At 43.1% G+C, this 18,670-nt stretch overlaps 1 protein-coding gene across 6 annotated transcripts; it reads right to left on the bottom strand.

Annotated features, from left to right (window-relative positions):
• On the bottom strand, window positions 1–17,547 carry IFNAR2 (interferon alpha and beta receptor subunit 2). 6 transcript variants are annotated; one of them, XM_083500122.1, is made up of 13 exons: window positions 15,474–17,547; window positions 14,059–15,303; window positions 12,788–12,884; window positions 11,834–11,892; window positions 9,416–9,457; window positions 9,162–9,282; window positions 7,870–7,941; window positions 7,547–7,627; window positions 5,985–6,157; window positions 4,980–5,122; window positions 4,193–4,355; window positions 3,840–3,961; window positions 1–3,011 (listed from the first exon to the last, which is right to left on the bottom strand). In XM_083500122.1, the coding sequence occupies exons 4-13, from the start codon at window positions 11,874–11,876 to the stop codon at window positions 2,283–2,285; spliced, it is 1,689 nt and encodes a 562-aa protein (XP_083356248.1). In that variant the 5' UTR covers window positions 11,877–11,892; window positions 12,788–12,884; window positions 14,059–15,303; window positions 15,474–17,547; the 3' UTR covers window positions 1–2,282. The 6 variants fall into 6 exon arrangements, with proteins under 6 accessions (XP_083356248.1, XP_083356251.1, XP_083356250.1 ...); XM_083500125.1 differs by having other exon boundaries at window positions 14,059–14,162; window positions 17,360–17,515; XM_083500124.1 differs by lacking the exon at window positions 14,059–15,303 and having other exon boundaries at window positions 17,360–17,506.
• Window positions 17,548–18,670: the final 1,123 nt, after the last annotated feature.

The raw sequence follows: 18,670 nt of genomic DNA, 5'->3' as shown, positions 1-18,670 counted from the left end.
TAATTTCAGATTACTTTAGTAAAACTTATGTGCAGAGTGAGTACAGTTATGATACTTCAAGACATACAAAATTATTAATCCTTTAAAATAGGTACAGAGAAAATACATATAATACTGAGGTAACTGCAAGAACTTCCGCTGGGTAAGAAAATATTCTGGCATTATTTTTCCTTAGTCCAGTTATGGCAAGAACTTCAACCTGCTCTTTCAAGTACTGGACAGCAGGTCTGCTCCCATGAAGCAGGCAATTGTTCTCAGAATGCTCAGAAATCACACAGAACATTGCAAGGAAGGGTGTTCCTCTTTCCCACTGTGAAGGAATGAAACTGTTTAAACCATTTTGTGTCCTGTTTGGGGTTGTCAAAGAGTTTTAGTTTGTTCTGACAAGGAGGATCAGAAGATCACAGAAAAGTCCACTGTTCAGTCCAAGAACCTGACATCTAAGAGGAAAATAAAACCTAAACACTATTGTAGGAGAAGTCCCAAGAAATTACACAAAAGAGAAACCGAAAAAGAAGTCTCCTGCCTTTTTGACTGCCCAAAATGTTGGGAGGATACATTTAAAATAACGCGTGCAAATAAAGCTTGCAAAGAATGCTAAAATGAAGAAAAATGCTAACAGGCTGCTATGCATCCAGACTCCAGGAACAGAAGTTGCCAAACACTGGCATAGTTTAGGCCAGGTTTAGCTGGATGCTTTTCCCCATGTTGTTTTCATTTCCTGTAATGGTTAATGTTCAAGCTGTTTTAAAATAAGCCCTTCCTGTGCCTCTGCATGGAACATCTTTACAGTAACTGTTTAGAGAGCTGCTATACAAATCCATTAAGCAAAAGTTACATTTGTTTTGCTCTCACTGTGTATGGCATGGCTATTCACTCCATACCTTCTTGCCTTATTTATTCATAAAATTGATTTATATACCATTGTATTATTTAAAAAATCACAGCAGTTTCAACAATATAAAAAAACCCCCATACAGTAAAACAATAAAAAGTTAAAACCAAGTTAAGGCAAAAATAATTAAAAACAACCGTCAGTACAGCATTGTGGGGGATATACTCTTCAATTGCCTGCACAGGCCAGGTGGAATAGAAACATTTTCATCAGGCATTTAAAAGTTGGCACAGAAGGCACTCACTGAATCTCTCTTGGCAGAGAAGGACTGGGTTGATCACACTAAAGGCTCGCATTCGTGAGCCTACCACTAAGCTATACAGAAGTTGCCTGACCAGAAATAAGGCCAGTGGCTCCTGCCCACTTCAGGGACAATGTGGAGCAGACAAATGGTGATTAAACACATCTCTGCTCAAAATCCCTCTCCCCCTGCACAGAGTAGCTGCAACAAGCTTTTTAGACCCAACTAGGTTATAGCAGGGGCCCAGTACATTCATCATCCATCAGCCGTTATTTCTGTGTTCAACATGATGATCTTGCACAGTACGAAGAAGGCCGTAGTCTTGATTACAGGAATGTTGAGGGAAATGTCTTCACATTATATGGTTTTAAACTTCATGCAACTCAAGGGTGTTACGAAGATGGCAACATCCATTCCAGACCATTGCTACAATCAGATTCTCTAGAATGAGAAACTGATAAAAGATTATCCCACTACGACAGGCAGGAAGAGTTCAAGGACAATAGTACACCTTTTTGCCTCCTTTCTAACCACATCGCTGGAGCCCTTGTCAAGCAAAGGATCACAAAGAACCGGTTTAAAGCTTGCCAATAATATAAGGAAGGGTGAGAGTTACTTCATCCTCATAAAGAAAAACAGACATGGGTACAAATAGGACTAGTGAAAAAGGGCAACTGAAGTGCATGTCCAAGTGTGAGTTGACAGATATTAAATGTGATGGCAGTAAACATTCCGGTTCACAAAATAAACTGAGGTATAGATAAAGGGCTATGAACCCTGGGGGTCTAAAAGATCACTGGCAGGAAAACAGGAGAACCATTCTGGAACAATTACCAGCAAAGTGTTGTATCATGCCTAAGAACACTTGATGATCAAGCGCAATGGTTGATCATTGTAACAAGAGAAATTCATCCTCAAGACAGGCTAGCTATGTGTTATTTTGGAAGACAATTAGTCCATGGGATTGCCAAAAACCATTGAAGAGCATACCATATTAATGCTACAGAAATTAACAACAGCGCTGCATTTTCATATGAACTTGTACAATACTGATAGCATTAGACAGCAGATCCCACCCAGTCCCATGACATGGGAATACATTGTTTTACTGGAAGCTGAAAAATGCTAACTTGAGCATTCATTGATTCATCTGCTCATGTATTCACCAACACAGTCCGTTTCTGAATCCGATGACTCACTTTCTCCAGACCCATTAGAATTTTGCCAGGAACAAGAGAGGTTAGGAATGTCAGAGTTCTGCATTTCTAGCGCATCAGTGAAATGTTTCAGTTCAAATGCATCAGAAACACACAACTCTTTCGAGTCTGCTGCATCCTCTTCGAAAGGGCTTAATGTTGCAGGAATGTCCATATTTTTGCCAGATATTCCTAGCACCACAGTATTTAAGTTTACATTGGAACAGCTGCTGCACTCCAGGTCTGGCTCATTAGCGGAGTCCGCTTCAGGAGAAGGATGAAATATTTGAATTGTTGGGCTTTCTTCTTTGCTAATATCATTCTGAAGGTTTTCTGCTTCAGCATCTACAGGTTTAGGCATTTCACTTGGAGCAGATGAGCAGCCTATGAGCAGAAAGTTTTCTGTTTCCTCATCCTGGGGATCAGCTATTGTACTTATAGTGGATGAGCAGTCTAGGGACGGTGGCTCTGCGCTGTCCTCCTGCGAGCAGGACTTTGAAGTCTGCCCCAAAAAACCACGTGCCGTATATAAATCATCATTTCCAGCAACACTTTCACTGTCCTCTTCATCGGAATCGTATCCACATACTTTTTTTTTACTTTGTTGGGTGACCTGGACGGTGTGCACTTCTTCCGGTTCTGATTTAAAAAGGGAATAGTCTAATTTTGGTATGATGCTCTGAAAAGAAAAACAATTTTGAAATTTACAGATGGGAAAAATAAAATAGATGCCTTCAAAAAAGAAAGGGGTGTGATACATAGTTGAATATTAATATTAATAAATATTAATTGGATGTCAATATTTTGGCCTTAATCCTGAAACCCTCCACAGCTGTAAGAATCTTTTGGCTTTCATTGGTATTTGCTTCCATTTTCAATAAAGGGGGTTTTGTTGAAAAAGCCCTGAACAGTCTGGTTCTTTCTTCACTTATTTATTCCAGCTTTTTATGGTCTTGAGGCCAGATACCCGGGACAGAAGGCTAAATGTAAATGTTGTGGTGCTGTTGATTACAAGTCTTATCAAACAACAACAACAACAACAACAACAACAGAATATTCAAACACAATAAAACATCAAACATTAAAAACTTCCCTAAACAGGTCTGCCTTCAGATGTCTTCTAAAGGTCAGACACAGTAGTTGTTTATTTCCTTGACATCTGATGGGAGGCCATTCCACAGGGCGTGTGCCGCCACCAAGAAGGCCCTCTGCCTGGTTCCCTGTTTCCTCACGTCTCGCAGCGAGGATCAAGTGTTAACAGGATAGAGAAACTGGTCAGATTATTTGTCCATCACTGACAGCAGCTCTCCAGGCAGAGAGGCCAAACTCTCATATCACCTGACCCTATGAAACTGACATTGACCCTGGGACTGACCCTTAGGTCTTTTCAACAATGAATGTTTCATGAAAAGAAGATAGAAAATAAATAAAATTCTATATACATACATACAGTAGAGCTTATTAAGCTATTTATCTTAAAAAAAGAATCCGTCTCAAGGCTACATACCAAGACGCTTGGCCATTTCCTCCATCTTAAGCAAATAACACCGGTTTTATACAGGACAAATAGAATGAGTACTACTGCCAATGACATTAATATGCCCAACAACGCTGGTAATATAATATGACCTGTAAGATAAAAAGAAGGTGATTAAAGAAAAGTGAATATGGGGGCTATTGTGAAACACTCTGGTTTTATTGGGCACACAGAGCACTAGATTACCAAAACTCATATTATTTTTTTTAAATATTACTTGAAATACTAAAATAAATAATCTATTATTAGTTTTTTTTAATTAAGAAAATAATAATTTTAAATTAATTCTCTGCAACCCCTCCCCACCCCTTAATTCATTATACCTGATATATTATTGGAGCTGAGTATAAGGCATTTGGGGACAGACGGAGTGCACGGATTATTTAGACTTGTTCTCACATCAACAGCAATACAATAATTTGTATTGAAACTCAAATCTCCAATGACAGTGTGGAAACTCTCTTGTCTGGTTGTATTGATAACACGCTAGAAAAGAAGAAGAAAAAGACTGACAATTGAATGTGGGGATAATTACACTAGCCTATGTCATGGGCTATTGTAAGGATACCTATGAAAATGTTTCCTAAAGTGCTCTGGAAACACAAAAAGCTATATATAAGTAACATTATCATTTCTGTTCATCTGCTAAATATTTGCCTTGCCAATTCTTCTTGCAGCAACAGTGCAAAGGCACAGCAATACCAACGTAGCCTCCGGCTTTTGGACTCTGCTGGTTTAGCCGTTGCTATGCCCAATCCTCAAGTACTGGCATGGGAAGTGGTCTACCCTATTAATCCAAAACATCTCAATCCAGCAATTCCTGCTGGCATTCCAAAATATATACAGCCCTTCTGGTCTATCTCAATGTCAACAGCCACTGAAAGGGCAAAACATGGGGAGCTGCCCTCTCCATTGAAGTGAATGGGTGAAACCCACCCAGACAGGAACTCTAGGCCTGCCTTGGAGGATAGACAGGGCTATGGATCAGGAAGCAGAACCATTAAGTTTGGATATACCTGAACTAGAAACAGAAATAGCAGCTTTCTTACAGATGAATTGAATTAATTTTGATACTGTCTACCATTTCCCTTTTAATCATAAGCAACCGACCTTTTCCTTGACATTGTCTCTTATCAATGTGACCGTATAATCAAGCTCTTGGTATACATGAAGTAACGAGGCTGAAAGTTTCACTGTCACATTTGCGCAGCTTGGACAAGCAGAAATCTCAAACTGGGGTGGTGTTAGGCATGCTGTTGAACAAAGAAAGGAAGAAAAGAAGGAATCAATGTGATTGGGAAGCTCTGCCCTAGAGAAATTAATGAAATTACAATCCAATGCACTACTAACTTGGACATAAGATCTCAAATGAAATGATACAACTTTCTCCCAGGTATGCTTCTTTCAGATTGAAGGCTAAATAGGTACGGCGGGGCTTCTATTGATTATAAATTTCCCCAAACCGACCTTTAAGCCTCCTAACTTGTTGGCCTTCAGCCTTCTTTGATCCTCATTTCTGCTCCCGAAAGCCTGCTCTGAATACGGCACCCAGTCCTGTGTTCTGATCTTAGTGGGGTGTAGTTTGCCATTCATTCCATTGAAAAGCAAGAGGATGCCCATAGAGAGCTGGAGATAAAACTTGTCAGGACCATGAGACCTCTTGGCACTTAAAGAATAATGATCTAAATAACTGAAAATAATACACTGAAGAAGGAGTGAGTCTTGGGGGGTTTGGGGGGCTAGAATTGCATGAGGTTGCTGGTGCCAGGGCTCTGCATGCTCTGGCACCGGGGGACGGTGAGCAGGCGGAGGCGGGGCTGGCGCACGTCCCAGGGGTGTGGCGCACTGTTCGCAGTGGAAGGGTGCGCGGCGCGTGTCCGGGGGGGGCAGCCATGATGGTACCTCCCTCTCCCATGGTGCCAGTGGTAGTGCGTTCCCTCCGCACGTGGGGCAGGGCACTGACAGCTTTGGAGCCTGCTGGGAGCTGACCTAGTGGGGGTTGACAACTGGCCTCTACCTTCTGCCTTGGCCAGTGTGAAACCTGCGCGGTTGACAAGGACTTATAGGAAGCATAAGGTATGTGCTTCAAACATAAATAAGGAGCAAATTACTTACTGTCAGCATATGGACTGAACTGAATAGCTGAATAATGTACTCCACTTTCAGTGACCTGATCCACTACAATTATGTATGCCTTGCAGGGATCTGTGAACTCTTTTGTCAAGTTACAGAATGAACGTGTGATATTGGAACACTCTGTGACAATCTTCATATTCGGTCTGGGATAACTGTAAATGGAAACAAGAAGGAGCCAATCAGTACTTCCCAACTGGATATAAAGCAGAAATTCAAAAGCGTCACATGAAAGTTGTCCAGAATGCCGGAGTGAGATCAAGCATATATTTACTCACCCTCATTCCCTAATTTGTGAGAAGGATGTCAGTGCAAATGTACATTTGGTGGCTTTTCAAATACTGTGGTACCTTGGTGACATCATGGGGGAGCTTCCAGTTGTATTTGCATCAACAAGCTCCTCCCATTGGTTGTTAACCCTGTTATGACTCCCGGCTGTGTGGGGTGGAGTCGTGTATTGCTGTTTAATCCAACGCCTAAGCCAATACTACTCACATGCTGTAACCAATAAAAGTTGTGGCCTAATTTTGCCCATTAACCTAAAATAATGTGTCTGTGTGTCTTATTATAATTCTATGCGGGTGGAGGGTGCTCGACTCACAAATGCTTCCTTTGGACTCCTCTACTGCCACCTCCAGTGATGAGAAAAGGGCAGAGGGCTGTATTTGTGGGTGGGCAGAGTGAGAGAGATGGCTTTTAGGTCTGTGGGAAGGCAGTGCAGGAGGGGCAATTCCTCTCTTAGCGTGCAGATGACTCAATATTTATCCAGTTTATGGATGCATATCCCCAGCCAATACAAAGGTCTTGTCTATCTCCAGAACCAAGTAGCTCCTTCCCTCTGCTCTTTCTTGCTCAGTTCCTACTAACGGTTGCCTTTCTCATTTCCATCCTGTGTTTCTTTGCCACAAACATCCCAAGACCATCTCTTCTTTACAGGGGATAGGGCAGTGGTGTCCAAACTTTTTTTCAAAGAGGGCCAGATTTGATGAAGTGAAGGGCCGTGACGGCCGACCCAAAGTTTTGCCCTTTTTTTAGGATTGAAGTTGTTGACCTTTTTAAAGGATTTTCCCCCAGGAAATAAACTGCCCACAGGGGCCTGATTAAATTGACCGGCAGGCCAATAGAGGAAAACAGAGGTGTATATTTTTCTCATGCTGCACCACTGGGACTTGGGCTCCAGCCAAGACTGAACACTGTAGTTCAAGTTAGTCCTCTAGGCTGCAGTACTTCCTGAGTATTGTCAGCTGGACCCAAAGCCAACCCTTGTGTACCAGGCCACATTAAGGCATAGCCAAGGACTGAAGAACCTGGGGCCCTCCACATGCTGTGGAATGTCAACTCTCATCAGCCCAAGCCCACACAGCAGATGGCACAGAATGATGGGTGTTTGAGTTGAGCAAGATGTGGAGGGCCTCAGGTTTCCTGCCCTTGCCCTAGCCTTGGAGTCTGCGTCTCAGCCGCTGCATCGCATCTTGTGTGAGGACTGTGCCTAGTTCCTACATATTGCCTTGGATCTCAACATCTGCTTGCCTTTGAGTACTTACCGGTCTTTGCCGCTTTTGGACCATGCACCAGCTGGACAAATGGCCAGCTCCCCAGATACTGGAGCCTCATTTTGCTGGGACCTGGCAAGGAGAAGAGAGGGTGTCTGTCTAAAGCAAGTTCCCAGGGGAGAGCAACCCCCAACCATAATTTCTTTTCCAGGACCAGCTACCAATTGCTCCTAGAATTCAATTACTTGTGCTTCCATTCAGAAACATGTTAGATTTCCCCTGGGAATTTGCCCCCAAGTTTGCCCTGATTGGGAAACGTCACAAGGACAAACATATACGTATGAGTACTGACTACTAAAATATGCCTTACTTACTTGGACTTACTGAAAGAAGAATCATGCACCTGGCTTCTTCCCGCTGATTTTGATAGCCAAGGACAAACTGAGCTTTCAAAGGGGAGAGAAGCATATTGGAGGATTAATTTATTGTTATCTGTCTCCTGTGAGGAACTCTGTAGGAAGATCAGCCTGTGACTCTTCCCTTATGTTAGTTTATGTGCAAATCAGATAATGTACTTTGTTAATTGACCAAACAGAGGGGTGTTTGCTTCCTAATGGCTAAATGCTGTCACCTCACCCAAGTCCAGGTCTCATCTCTCTTACCTTCCTGAGAACTATGAGGCAGACTTGAGTAACAGCTGGTTATTATAGCTGCATCAATAGGAAACACAAACCTGAAATGGCTGTTCTCCTATGAGGCTTCAGCACAGCTTGATACCTAAATAACAGTTAGTGCAGCCTCATGTGAATGTCTGGTTCTGAATCTTTTCTATTTTGTTTCCATGCTGACCATTTCATGACTGCTGTATTAAGACTGCAGTCAGATGCCCACTTGCTTGGGACTCTCATTGCAATGAGACTGACTTCTGAGAAGATGTAGAAAGGATAGCACTGCAGGTCTATTGCAGCAAGACCAACAAAGAGTCTTGTAACATTTAGGAAACTAAGTAAATTACTATGGGATAAATTTTCATGACTGAGAATCCACTTTACCAGAGGCATCAAATGCCGGCCCAGTCAGATGTGGAAACAGGCCCAATCCAGCCCCACCTGTTGTTACAAACTGGAGCTGTCACAGCAACAAAACACAATTTTCCTGCCCTTGACCCCACCTTCCATCCTAGCTGGTGAAATCAATGGGACTCTGGATGTGGTGTGGCTTTGTCACTCTGCCAAGCCCCACTGCCATCCCACTGGGGTCCGGATTGCACTCTTATTCTTGTTAGCACTCTTATTCTTGTTAGCACCCACCCTCCAATTATTGCTGTTAATTTGCATCCATCAAAGTTTGGCTTGACTTAGCACGTATTGCACTTAATGATCATGTGACCCCACATGTGCAGGTTTCCCCCTCTACAGCCATGTGTATATATATCTTCTAAGGATAATAATTCATGCCTCTGATAAAGTGGAATGCAGTCTGCAAAATCACATGCCATATCAAATCTGCTAAGTCTTTAAGCTGCCAGAGAACTCTTGGTTTCTGTTCTTCATATGACAGGACCTTAACTAGAAACATCCAAACCAATAATGATCTTGTACCAAATATCAGTCATTCATAATAATTTACAGAACGTGGGAATATATTTTAGGAAAAGCATAGGTACCTTCTCTCTTTATACATCACATTGTAGCATGTGGCTGTCCCTGTATTATTTCCAGCTTCCCATGTTAAAATGTACTCAAAATCCTCTGCCTTCATTTTCAACTTGAGTTCAGCAGATGTTTCTTGTGGGGCAAAATAGAATGTACAAAGTTTATCGATCATACATGATGAAGTAGCTGTGTATCTTGCTGCTCATTCCCAACAAAATACAATGTGAACCTGGCAGCAAATGTTAAGTACTTTGAAAATACTTACCAATTAAATTGCACAGAGCAGAAATCAGAGCACCGATGTACACTAGAAATTAAAACAATATATACATGAGGGGGGGGGGATAAAATCTGTTCAATGTAGAAAACATACATAACACTCTATTCCCCCTCTCCTCCTCTATGGCTCTTAGTTCTAAGCAATCTATATCCCATCTCCTTCCAACCCATTTCAATCTTTCTAGTTTTTACATCTCTAATTGTGTCCAAAGTATTTCAAGTTTCTATATATGCAGCTATCAATATAAATCATGCCATAAGTACAATGTAAATTAGCATAATTTATTCTGCAGGTTCAAATTTCTGTTTGTGTGGACCATGGGGAGGTGGTTGTTGTTGCAATCAGAGCAGACAGATCCCACCCACAAAGAAGTACTATAGGTTCTGCATGGGGACCCCCATAGCCGGTTGGGGTGAGAACATGCGCAGCATCTGCTCAGATAGGGCGAAAAGTATACACCCAGTGTGGTGTAGTGGTTAAGAGCAGTGGACTCATAATCTGGCAAACTGGGTTCACTTCCCTGCTCCTCCACATGCAGCTGCTGGGTGACCTTGGGCTAGTCACACTTCTCTGAAGTCTCCCAACCCCACTCACCTCACAGAGGGTTTGTTGTGAGGGAGGAAGGGAGAGGAGATTGTTAGCCGCTTTGAGACTCCTTAAGGGGAGTGAAAGGCGGGATATCAAGTCCAAACTCTTCCTCTTCTTCTTCATATATATCTATGAGTTGCTAGTGTTAAGTCAGAACCCTTAAAAGGTGGTGGCCTTTCTCCTTCCCCAACATCACACTTGTAACAGAAGACTTGCTAAATATTGGCCTTTCTGCTCCTTTTATTTAGTTTCATGTTGCCAGATGGTTGTTAGGGTCCTTCGCCAAAAGCTGTTTTGCCTTACCCATTTTACTGTTTCTATTTAAGCATATGAACCAACAACCCTAGATTTTGAAAAATTATCTCTGTCTGTCATCAATGCTTTAAAACAAGGTAGATGTGCTGCTTTTGAGAAAGTGGCTGAAAGGGGTTACAATGGATGAGATACTCAAAAGGATGGTCAAACAGTGCGGGGAAGAGGAATTTCAGTCTGACAGGGTGTAAATAAATATGGGTAGCGCTTCAGTGAAATGACCTCCATTTCTTACTATAGTATCTCTATATACAAAGTTTCCTGTTTATTATCTGTAGGACGGCACATATCACATTTAATTTATAGGATATTTTCATACCAGTTTTCCATTTGTTGATATGTATTAAACAATGTATTGATCCTCCAAGGAGTATTTTTTGGAAATGGCACACAAATCACCAAAAAACAAAGATCCGGTGCAATACATGTTAAAGCCTGATTTGAACGTGCCCTTCCTTTTCCTCATTCTTTTTGCAAAAAGAAACATCATAAAGACGTGTAAACAGCATTGGCTAAGGGGACTATGTGAACCAGAAGCAGGACTGCAGATCTATTCAGATGGGACTTTTTACCTTTATACTATCAGTACTGCAGTTGGTCTCAATCTGAAGTACACCTTTAACAGCAGTGTTAATTCTGCCAGTCCGCAGAATCAAAGGGCAATAAGTGCTGTGTCACCTCAGGGGCTGAGGCCACCATCCCACAAAGCCGTGTCGTGTTTGCTTAAAGAGGAGAACTGTGCATACAGCTGAAGGCTCCATTTAAGTTTATACTACAACTACATACAAAAATGAACAGGGAACTAGCTGGGCAGTTCAGCTGTGAAAGTAGTAGCATTAAAATAAAAAAATTCACCTCCAAAAAAGAGGTGCAACCACCTTATTATGCCACTCATCTGAAAGACTGCAACATAATTAATTGAAACGGGAGAGGAGGGTCATTGGCTCTAATTCGTCAGATGGAGAATGCTTCTGCCTAACATAGCTCATACTGCAGTAAAATTACTTAAGTCTCTCTTATATTATTTTAACAAGAGAAAGTCCAAAAACTGACAAAGAATGGCTAAAACGCCTTTCAAAAACAGGAATGCCATTGTTGCAGGACTCCTGACACAACCGTGATGTTACAGGTGTTTCCTTGTGGTTTCAAGCAAAAACCACAAATTTAGTGAAACTTGCTTCTGAGTAAACACGCACAGGATGAGGCTGCAAATTCCTTAGGTGTATCACATTGACCTAAATGGAATTTTTAAATGCTTAGTTTTCGCATTGTGATTCCATCTCTCTTAGTGACTGAACACAAGTACATTTTCCCCTTATGTCAAGAGACTCAGGCAGTCTCGATGTATTTTCACTTCTTGGTGAAAGTTGTCTTCACTGAGCCATCTATGATTAGCAAAAGTTAATAATCAAATTTATTTGACAAAGAAAAAGAACCTGTAGCTGAGACAAGAAAGGAGGGTTGGGAGCCTAAACTATTAAATTATTTCTAGACTGAACTCACCAAATTTGTAGAAATGTAGTGGTCCCATGAAAAATGCCATCATAGTTTAAAACCGCATCCTAGAAGCAGGAAGAGCACAAACAAAAAGGATGCAGATGCATTTAAGATCAATGAGGGGCAGTACAAAGCTCAGAATACAAAGAGGATATTCAAATTTTAAAAACAGGCATTCAGGCAGGCAGTAAAACAAGCTTTCTGCTCTGTACGAGACAGAGTTCTTTTCTGCTTACAATGGGAAACAGCTTTTTTGATGAATTCTGAGAGTACACTAAAGGATCCTCTTTCTTCTGTTTATAGCCTAGTGTATTAGCAAATCACAAGTACAGTTCCCTGAAAGAGCTTATACAATATCTGCAGAATAAATGTGTGGCGCAACCACAGTTGCAAAGTCAGCAAGTTCAATGATTTGCTTTCCGTGTCTAAACTTACAGCAACTCTAAGGATATGGGGGCAAAGTCTCCAACCTTCTCTTGTTTTGGAGGGGGCGTGTGTTAAAATTACCCTTACACAGTTTTCACTTAATACTCACCTTCAGCCATGATTGGGAGGGCCAAAAGGTGGACCTAACCCGATGGCGGCAGCATCTCCACCAAATATCAGAATGGTGTGGAGGCAGGTGGAGGTCAGGGTTGTGCAGGAGCCCTGCCAGAAGCATCTTATTGTTTCCATTTGCGTACCTCCACAGCCGTAGCCTTGCTACTCTCCTGCTCTGCCCTAGTACCAGGCAGTGATGCTGCTGCTGCTGCTGCTTGGAGGCCAGGCCCACAACAGCTCACCTCCCTGCTGGCTACTCCTGGATTCAACTGAGTAGATTTGTTATTGGGAAAATGGCAGAAGTTGAGAATCAAATTTATTTGGCAAAGAAGAAGCAGGAGCCTCTGAAGGCTGCTCAAACAAGAAGCAAGTGAAGTGATGGGAACCCAAAGAGCTCAATTCTTTCTAGGTTTAACTCACCAGGTTTGCAGAAATGCAGTGGTCCCATGGAAAGTGCCATCATAGTTTAAAATCACATCCTACTGGGTGATCCCTACTGCTGACGTAACTCTTGCATCTGCAATCAAATGAAACTCTTTTCAGATAAAAACACTGTTCAACCGGAACGGTTAACACTAAAATACAGTGTAACATCTTTAGTCTGACTTCTCAGGAGGCAAAGTTACTGGCAGGCTTGGAGTATTCTTGTACACACAATACAGTTTGGGATTTTCCTTAAACAGGTACTCCTTTGTCAAATGGGAAATCAACCTTGTGCCTATTCCCTTCATAGGATTCAGGAACAGCTTGAAACACAGCATGTAAAAATAACCAACGAAATTGGACAACAGGTAAACACATCCACATTCAGAAAGAAAATTAGGTCATTAACTATGGTTCAGCAAATGATCCTGTACATGAGATGTCATACCGGCACTCATAGGCTCAGCTCTCCTGCTTTACTCCTCATTCAGTCAAGTGAGAATACAAACTATGGTGTTACTGGCTTTGTGTTACTTTTGAACCAGCACATTTAGTTCTCTCCAAACCATGATCTGACCCTAAGCTTTGTTCTTGGCTTCTGAATGTTGATTTGCTTGCGATAAATAAATCTCAAGCATGGCTTTAGATGTGGTTTGTGATCCTACTCATTTAAGGAAGGAGAAAACAGAAGTGCTCTATTCACCAGCATGGAGCTCGTGCACAGGGTTTATTTAATCATAGTTAATGGCTTAGCATGACATCTAAATTCAGCCCATATGATAAACAGGTAATCTTTTACTCTAGTTTATGACAAACATTTTGTAAATGCCTTCACAGTAGGCCAGTGTAATGGTTCTAGGGGTTGCTCGTGCGTAAGCCTGTGCCAACACCTGGCTGGGTTGCCTGAGTGAACCTGTCCTGTCCGGACAGCCACTCTCCCGTGGCTATCTCAATCGCTGGCAGAATCCGTCAGTGGGCGTTTCTTAAACTTCTTCCAGCAAAGAAGTTATTTGACGCCCAGTCTCCTCCTACTTTCCCTGCACGGAAGCCTTCTGCGCAAGGAGGGCGTAGGCAGCGGAGGACCCTTCCTCTCCCCGCTGGTCCCCGGCAAGGAGTCATGGGACCGCCTCGCCGATTCCCCCATCTGCCCCCCTTCTCCACTGGAGCTAAGCTGATTCCCTTCCCCAGAAGATGGGCTGCCTCTCCCAATCCCGGGACGCTCTCTGGGATCCCTCTGGAGCTTGCTCTCTCCCTCCGGCACTGATGGCAGTTCCCTGACAGCCAGTGATATGGTTCCTTGCGATGTCCTTGACAAGCAGACACACAGCAAGCTGCAACACCTGTTAACTGCAGCTACACCATCATGCAATTCCTGGGAAAGAATGAAGTGGCAAAATAAATGTTTGTCTCTCTCCCCACCTGAATTGTTCCTGGCTAGAAGCACAGTCCAGTTTTAAGTTAGCTGTACATGTGTGTAGATTCCTTAGACAACCCAAGTGTGTGCAGGAATGTTTTCCCTCTTTCTGTGAAGTGTGAGAAGGGAGAAATTCCACACTCCTCCATTCTTTCATCAATGCAGCTAGACTTGGTTCCAGAATCCCTCCTGCCACTGCAAATCCCTTCCCTAATCTAAGACAAGTTGGGGGGGGGTATCTACTGCATGATTGTATCCTGACCCTTAACTTGCTTTGCCCTTTGCTGGTATACTAGTAGATATGGTAAGGGAGACTCTCTGTTGTGCATTATTATTATTTTTACTAGCTGACTTTTCTAATAATCTGAGTGCCCTGGATTGTGTAAACACCATTTTAAATATCATTTGTGGATGCACCCTGACAAAAGCTTTGTCCTCTAAATCAGCCAGTCCCATTTTCTTTTTAAATCTGATCAGTGAGTGACCCCACATTAAGAGAAGTTAGAAATTGCAGCATAAACTACACCTGCTCATATTTTGATGTCTGCACAAGCATATTATGAAAGGAAGATATCTAATCTCTGCTTCAGATGTCAGAGAGAAAGAAGGCAGGGAGCCTTTGGAGATTTCTCTCTCCATCGACTTTCCCCCATTCAAATATCTTCAGCCTTAATACAAGATGAGCCGCATCTCAACACTTCTAGCATAAGCTATTTCTACAGATATCCCTTCTACTACAAAATGAGTCCTGTCCTCTGTTTGAGACTACACTTAAGAAGGCATCAAATTAATTAAACACCAAACTTACTTTTAAAAACTTTCACATGAGGTGCTTGGTATAAGGTTGAAAGCATCAGGAAAATACCCTGGTTTCTGGTGAAACTCACACATCTAAAGACAATACTGTAATGTTTAAGTAATCACCATTTCCCTTTCACAAGAAGAGACGCAACAGGAAGTGAGTGGCAATGAAACCACAGGGCCTCAATTTTGAGTACAGTAAACACATTTAAAATTGCACTACATGTCTTCCTTTCACATGACAAGCCAACAGCCCTTTGAGGCAAAAGGAATTGTGGTCCCTTCCAACTCTATAATTCTATGATTTTGTGAATATAGAGATTGAACGAAGAAAGCTGTGTATTTCAAAAATGCTCTGTAATGACTTTTAGGATTAAATTAAGCATGGTGGTAGCTGCCATGTTTGCTCATTCACATAAAGCAGAGATAGGGATCCAGGCAATAACCACTCTGCCAGGTGGGCAGGGCCATAATGTCAGGTGAGATAATTTCCTTCACACAATGGCCTGAATTAAAACCAGCCCACAAAATAAAAATTCAGCCATGCAGGAAAGATGCTGAATACAAGCTTCACTTCCCAAGGAACAATCCAATGCTCACTTAAAGCATCTCAAGTTTTTCCTTTGCAATGACAACTTTGCCTGTGCCACATCTGACAGCTTATATGACATTAAGTGTGGGGAAGATGACCATGGCTTAAGGAAAACAGATTCATAGACCTAATAAGGCACAAAGGCCAGAGGATCTACACTGTTAACATAAAATTCACACAAGATTCACCGACGTCTTCCCATTAGTGCAGGTCCATAGGTAAGTAGCATGATGAACAAAAACCAATAACGTCCTTCCCAGGGTGTTTTTAGCATAGCTATCCATCCACCGGATTTTTAATGCCTTCCCAACTATCAGCGAAGGGGGAAATGGGGGCAGCCCCCAAAATCAAAGGGAGAGAGAGAGAGAGAGAGAGAGAGAGAGAGAGGGAGAGAAACATGGTACTGTACTGAAAAATCCATCTTATTTCAAATAATAACAAATTAAAATGCCTCACACTTGGTTGAATTAAAACAATTAAATTAATTAACAATTAAAACAATTAAAACGCCTCACACATTTGGTTGATGACAACCTTCTTCAGCAGCAGAGATTAAGGTTACCATGACAAGCTACCGGTAACTTCTGTTTAGCCTTCTTCAGGAATTTTGGGCAAACACATGCGGGAGAAGGCTTGGAAAGCACATGCAAACCCTGTCTCCAAATCTCTGCACGGGCCCACAGCCCTCCAGAGCTTCCTGTGTTGCAGAGAGAGGTCTGAATGCTTGAACCCTGATAAGGCAGAATTTGCCAAGATGATTCTAAGCGTCTTCATCTGAACATATGAGGATGTTTGGGAAATGGATTGTGTGTGTGTGACCTGTTCCTTCCTCATTATCCGCCCATGGGCAAATACCAGACTAGAATTTCTGTTGTCAGCAGAACCTTAATCTTATACCCCTGAAGAAGGCTGTCAACAAGCAAAAGGCTTGGGCACAATTATTACTTGATAAAGATTCATTTTTCAATACTGTTTCCAGGCTTCTTTTTTTTCCTTTTGGACTGCTAGCACAGCCAGAATTTGCCTAGAAGCTAAGCCACACTTGCTAATAGAATAAGAGACTTCTTTAATACCAAATTTATGAGCCGTCTTGTGGCTTCATCCTAGAAGTGAGGTCCAATGCCCTTACTAGCACTTCTGCCTTTCAAACTTAAGCTCACTGAAACCCACTGAAATCAATGGGCTTAAAAACAACAAATAATCTTCTAGGAGGAACTGTTTCTTTGCTTCTTACACAGATTTTACACCTTGCCCTTCCCTCATTATAGGTCAGGGCAGCTCACAAAACAGAATACAATACAAAATCCAGAGAGACTTTAAACAGAAGCCAGCAGCCACAAATAACCAGCATTTGGATGGATCATCATCATTAAGGCTTCAGCTCAGGGGATCAGCCCGTTTATTTCAGCTGCCATTTCCTTCGGAAGCGGGTCTCCCCACGGAGTTCAAGCCGAGTCCTGCGTGGGGGCACTAAATGGGCGCCCGTTTCGTCCCGCGAGGCGGCGCTAGACGACGCATGAGCGCCGCCATCCCTCGCTAACTTCCTTCCCTCCTTCCCCTTCCTCGCCAGCCTGCCAGGCCCGATCTGTGCGAGGGTGGGCGGAGGAGCTCGGCTTGCCTCGGCCACCACTGCCTCGCCGAGAAGCTCCAGGCTGCGCGGGGGACCCGCCGAGGCGTAGCCCCAGCCCGACCCCGCCAGCCTCGCTTCCCCCGCGGACACTCGGGCGCCTCGTCCTCGCCTGCCTCCTTCGAAGTGGCTCACCTGGCCGCGCCCGAGTGCCCCGCCGCCGCTCTCATCCCCGCCGCTTGCGCCGCTGCAGCGGCCGAGCCCTCGAGGCTCTCCTCCAGGCGGACGCCATGTCGCTCGCTCGGCAGCCGAGGCGCCTCCGCCGGATCCGAAAGCGAAAACAAAGGGGTCGAACCGTCAGGGGGGAAGGCGGGCCTTTGTCTGCTCTGCTTGCGGGGGGGACGGGACTGACTGGGGCCTGGTTGGAAGGAAGGGTGGGTTTTGTTTAATTCTTCCTCCTGTGTTCATCCCCCTGGAAAAAGCCAGCTTAGTTTAGCGGTCAGGTTTGTAAGAGGTTGAGCGACAATTTTTAATGCACACCCTGCTTGCGCGTAACGTTTGAACGAGGTGGTGCGTGTCTTGCTCCTGTTCCCTAGCATCTCTGCCCCGTGTCTGCTAAGCCCGGCTGAGTTCAGGGGGACTTGCAACTAGGTGGGTGATAGGGTTGCAGCCTAATGCAAAAGAATGTAAGCCTTGTCGTGCGGGTCTTACTTTCATTTATTTACCGATTATTAAATTTGAGCCCAGGGCAGCAAGCAACAAGCGAGGAAACGGTAACAATGGCTTAAAAGCAATTCTAATACAGAGGCAGACTGGGAAAGAGCTCAGGTTAAAAGACCGGTTGAAAGTGGAAAGTTATCAATAGGCACCGAAAAAGCACCAGAGGCAGCACCTTGTATTCAAGGGGAGAAAACTCAAGGTCTTGATGCCACAACATTAAAGACCTGATTCAGTGAGCTTCATGCCTGAGTGGGAACTTGAACCCTAGTCTTCCAGGTTCTAGTCATACACTCTTAAGTACTACCCCACAATATGGTACAGTATCTGTGATTAATTTATTCTTTTAACTTTTATTAAATTTATATACTTCATTTGAAGATTACAGGGTGGTTTATAGCATAAAAATACAAAATGAAAACACAAAATATTATAATAACCAACAAAAACCAGTAACCCCCTCCCACAAATTCATTTTAAAAGCCATAGATTGTTTAAGCAGCCAGAGGCCTGGCTGTAGAGGAAAAATTCTTGCCTAGCGCCTGCAATCTCAACTATGTGGTATTCACCATAGTAAACCACTTCCGTATGGACTGCCACCACACAGAAGCATTTTTAAATAGTGCTCACTGCAGTGTTTTAATCTGCCTTGAGTAAAAGTTCCTGCACTTGCTTTCTCAAACTGCAGCAAAATCACGCTGCATACAACTCCCTTTTGGATGCCCTCCTTGCGCAGTTGTCAGTCACACCCAACACCCTGGCAGGGCCCACTGCTGATGCCTCCCCTTA

This window comes from Podarcis liolepis, assembly GCF_965112155.1.
Source record: "Podarcis liolepis genome assembly, chromosome: 4".
Taxonomy (NCBI): Eukaryota; Metazoa; Chordata; class Lepidosauria; order Squamata; family Lacertidae; genus Podarcis; species Podarcis liolepis.
Note: the sequence above shows the minus strand (reverse complement) of the source record. Positions and strands in the feature narration are given on the sequence as shown.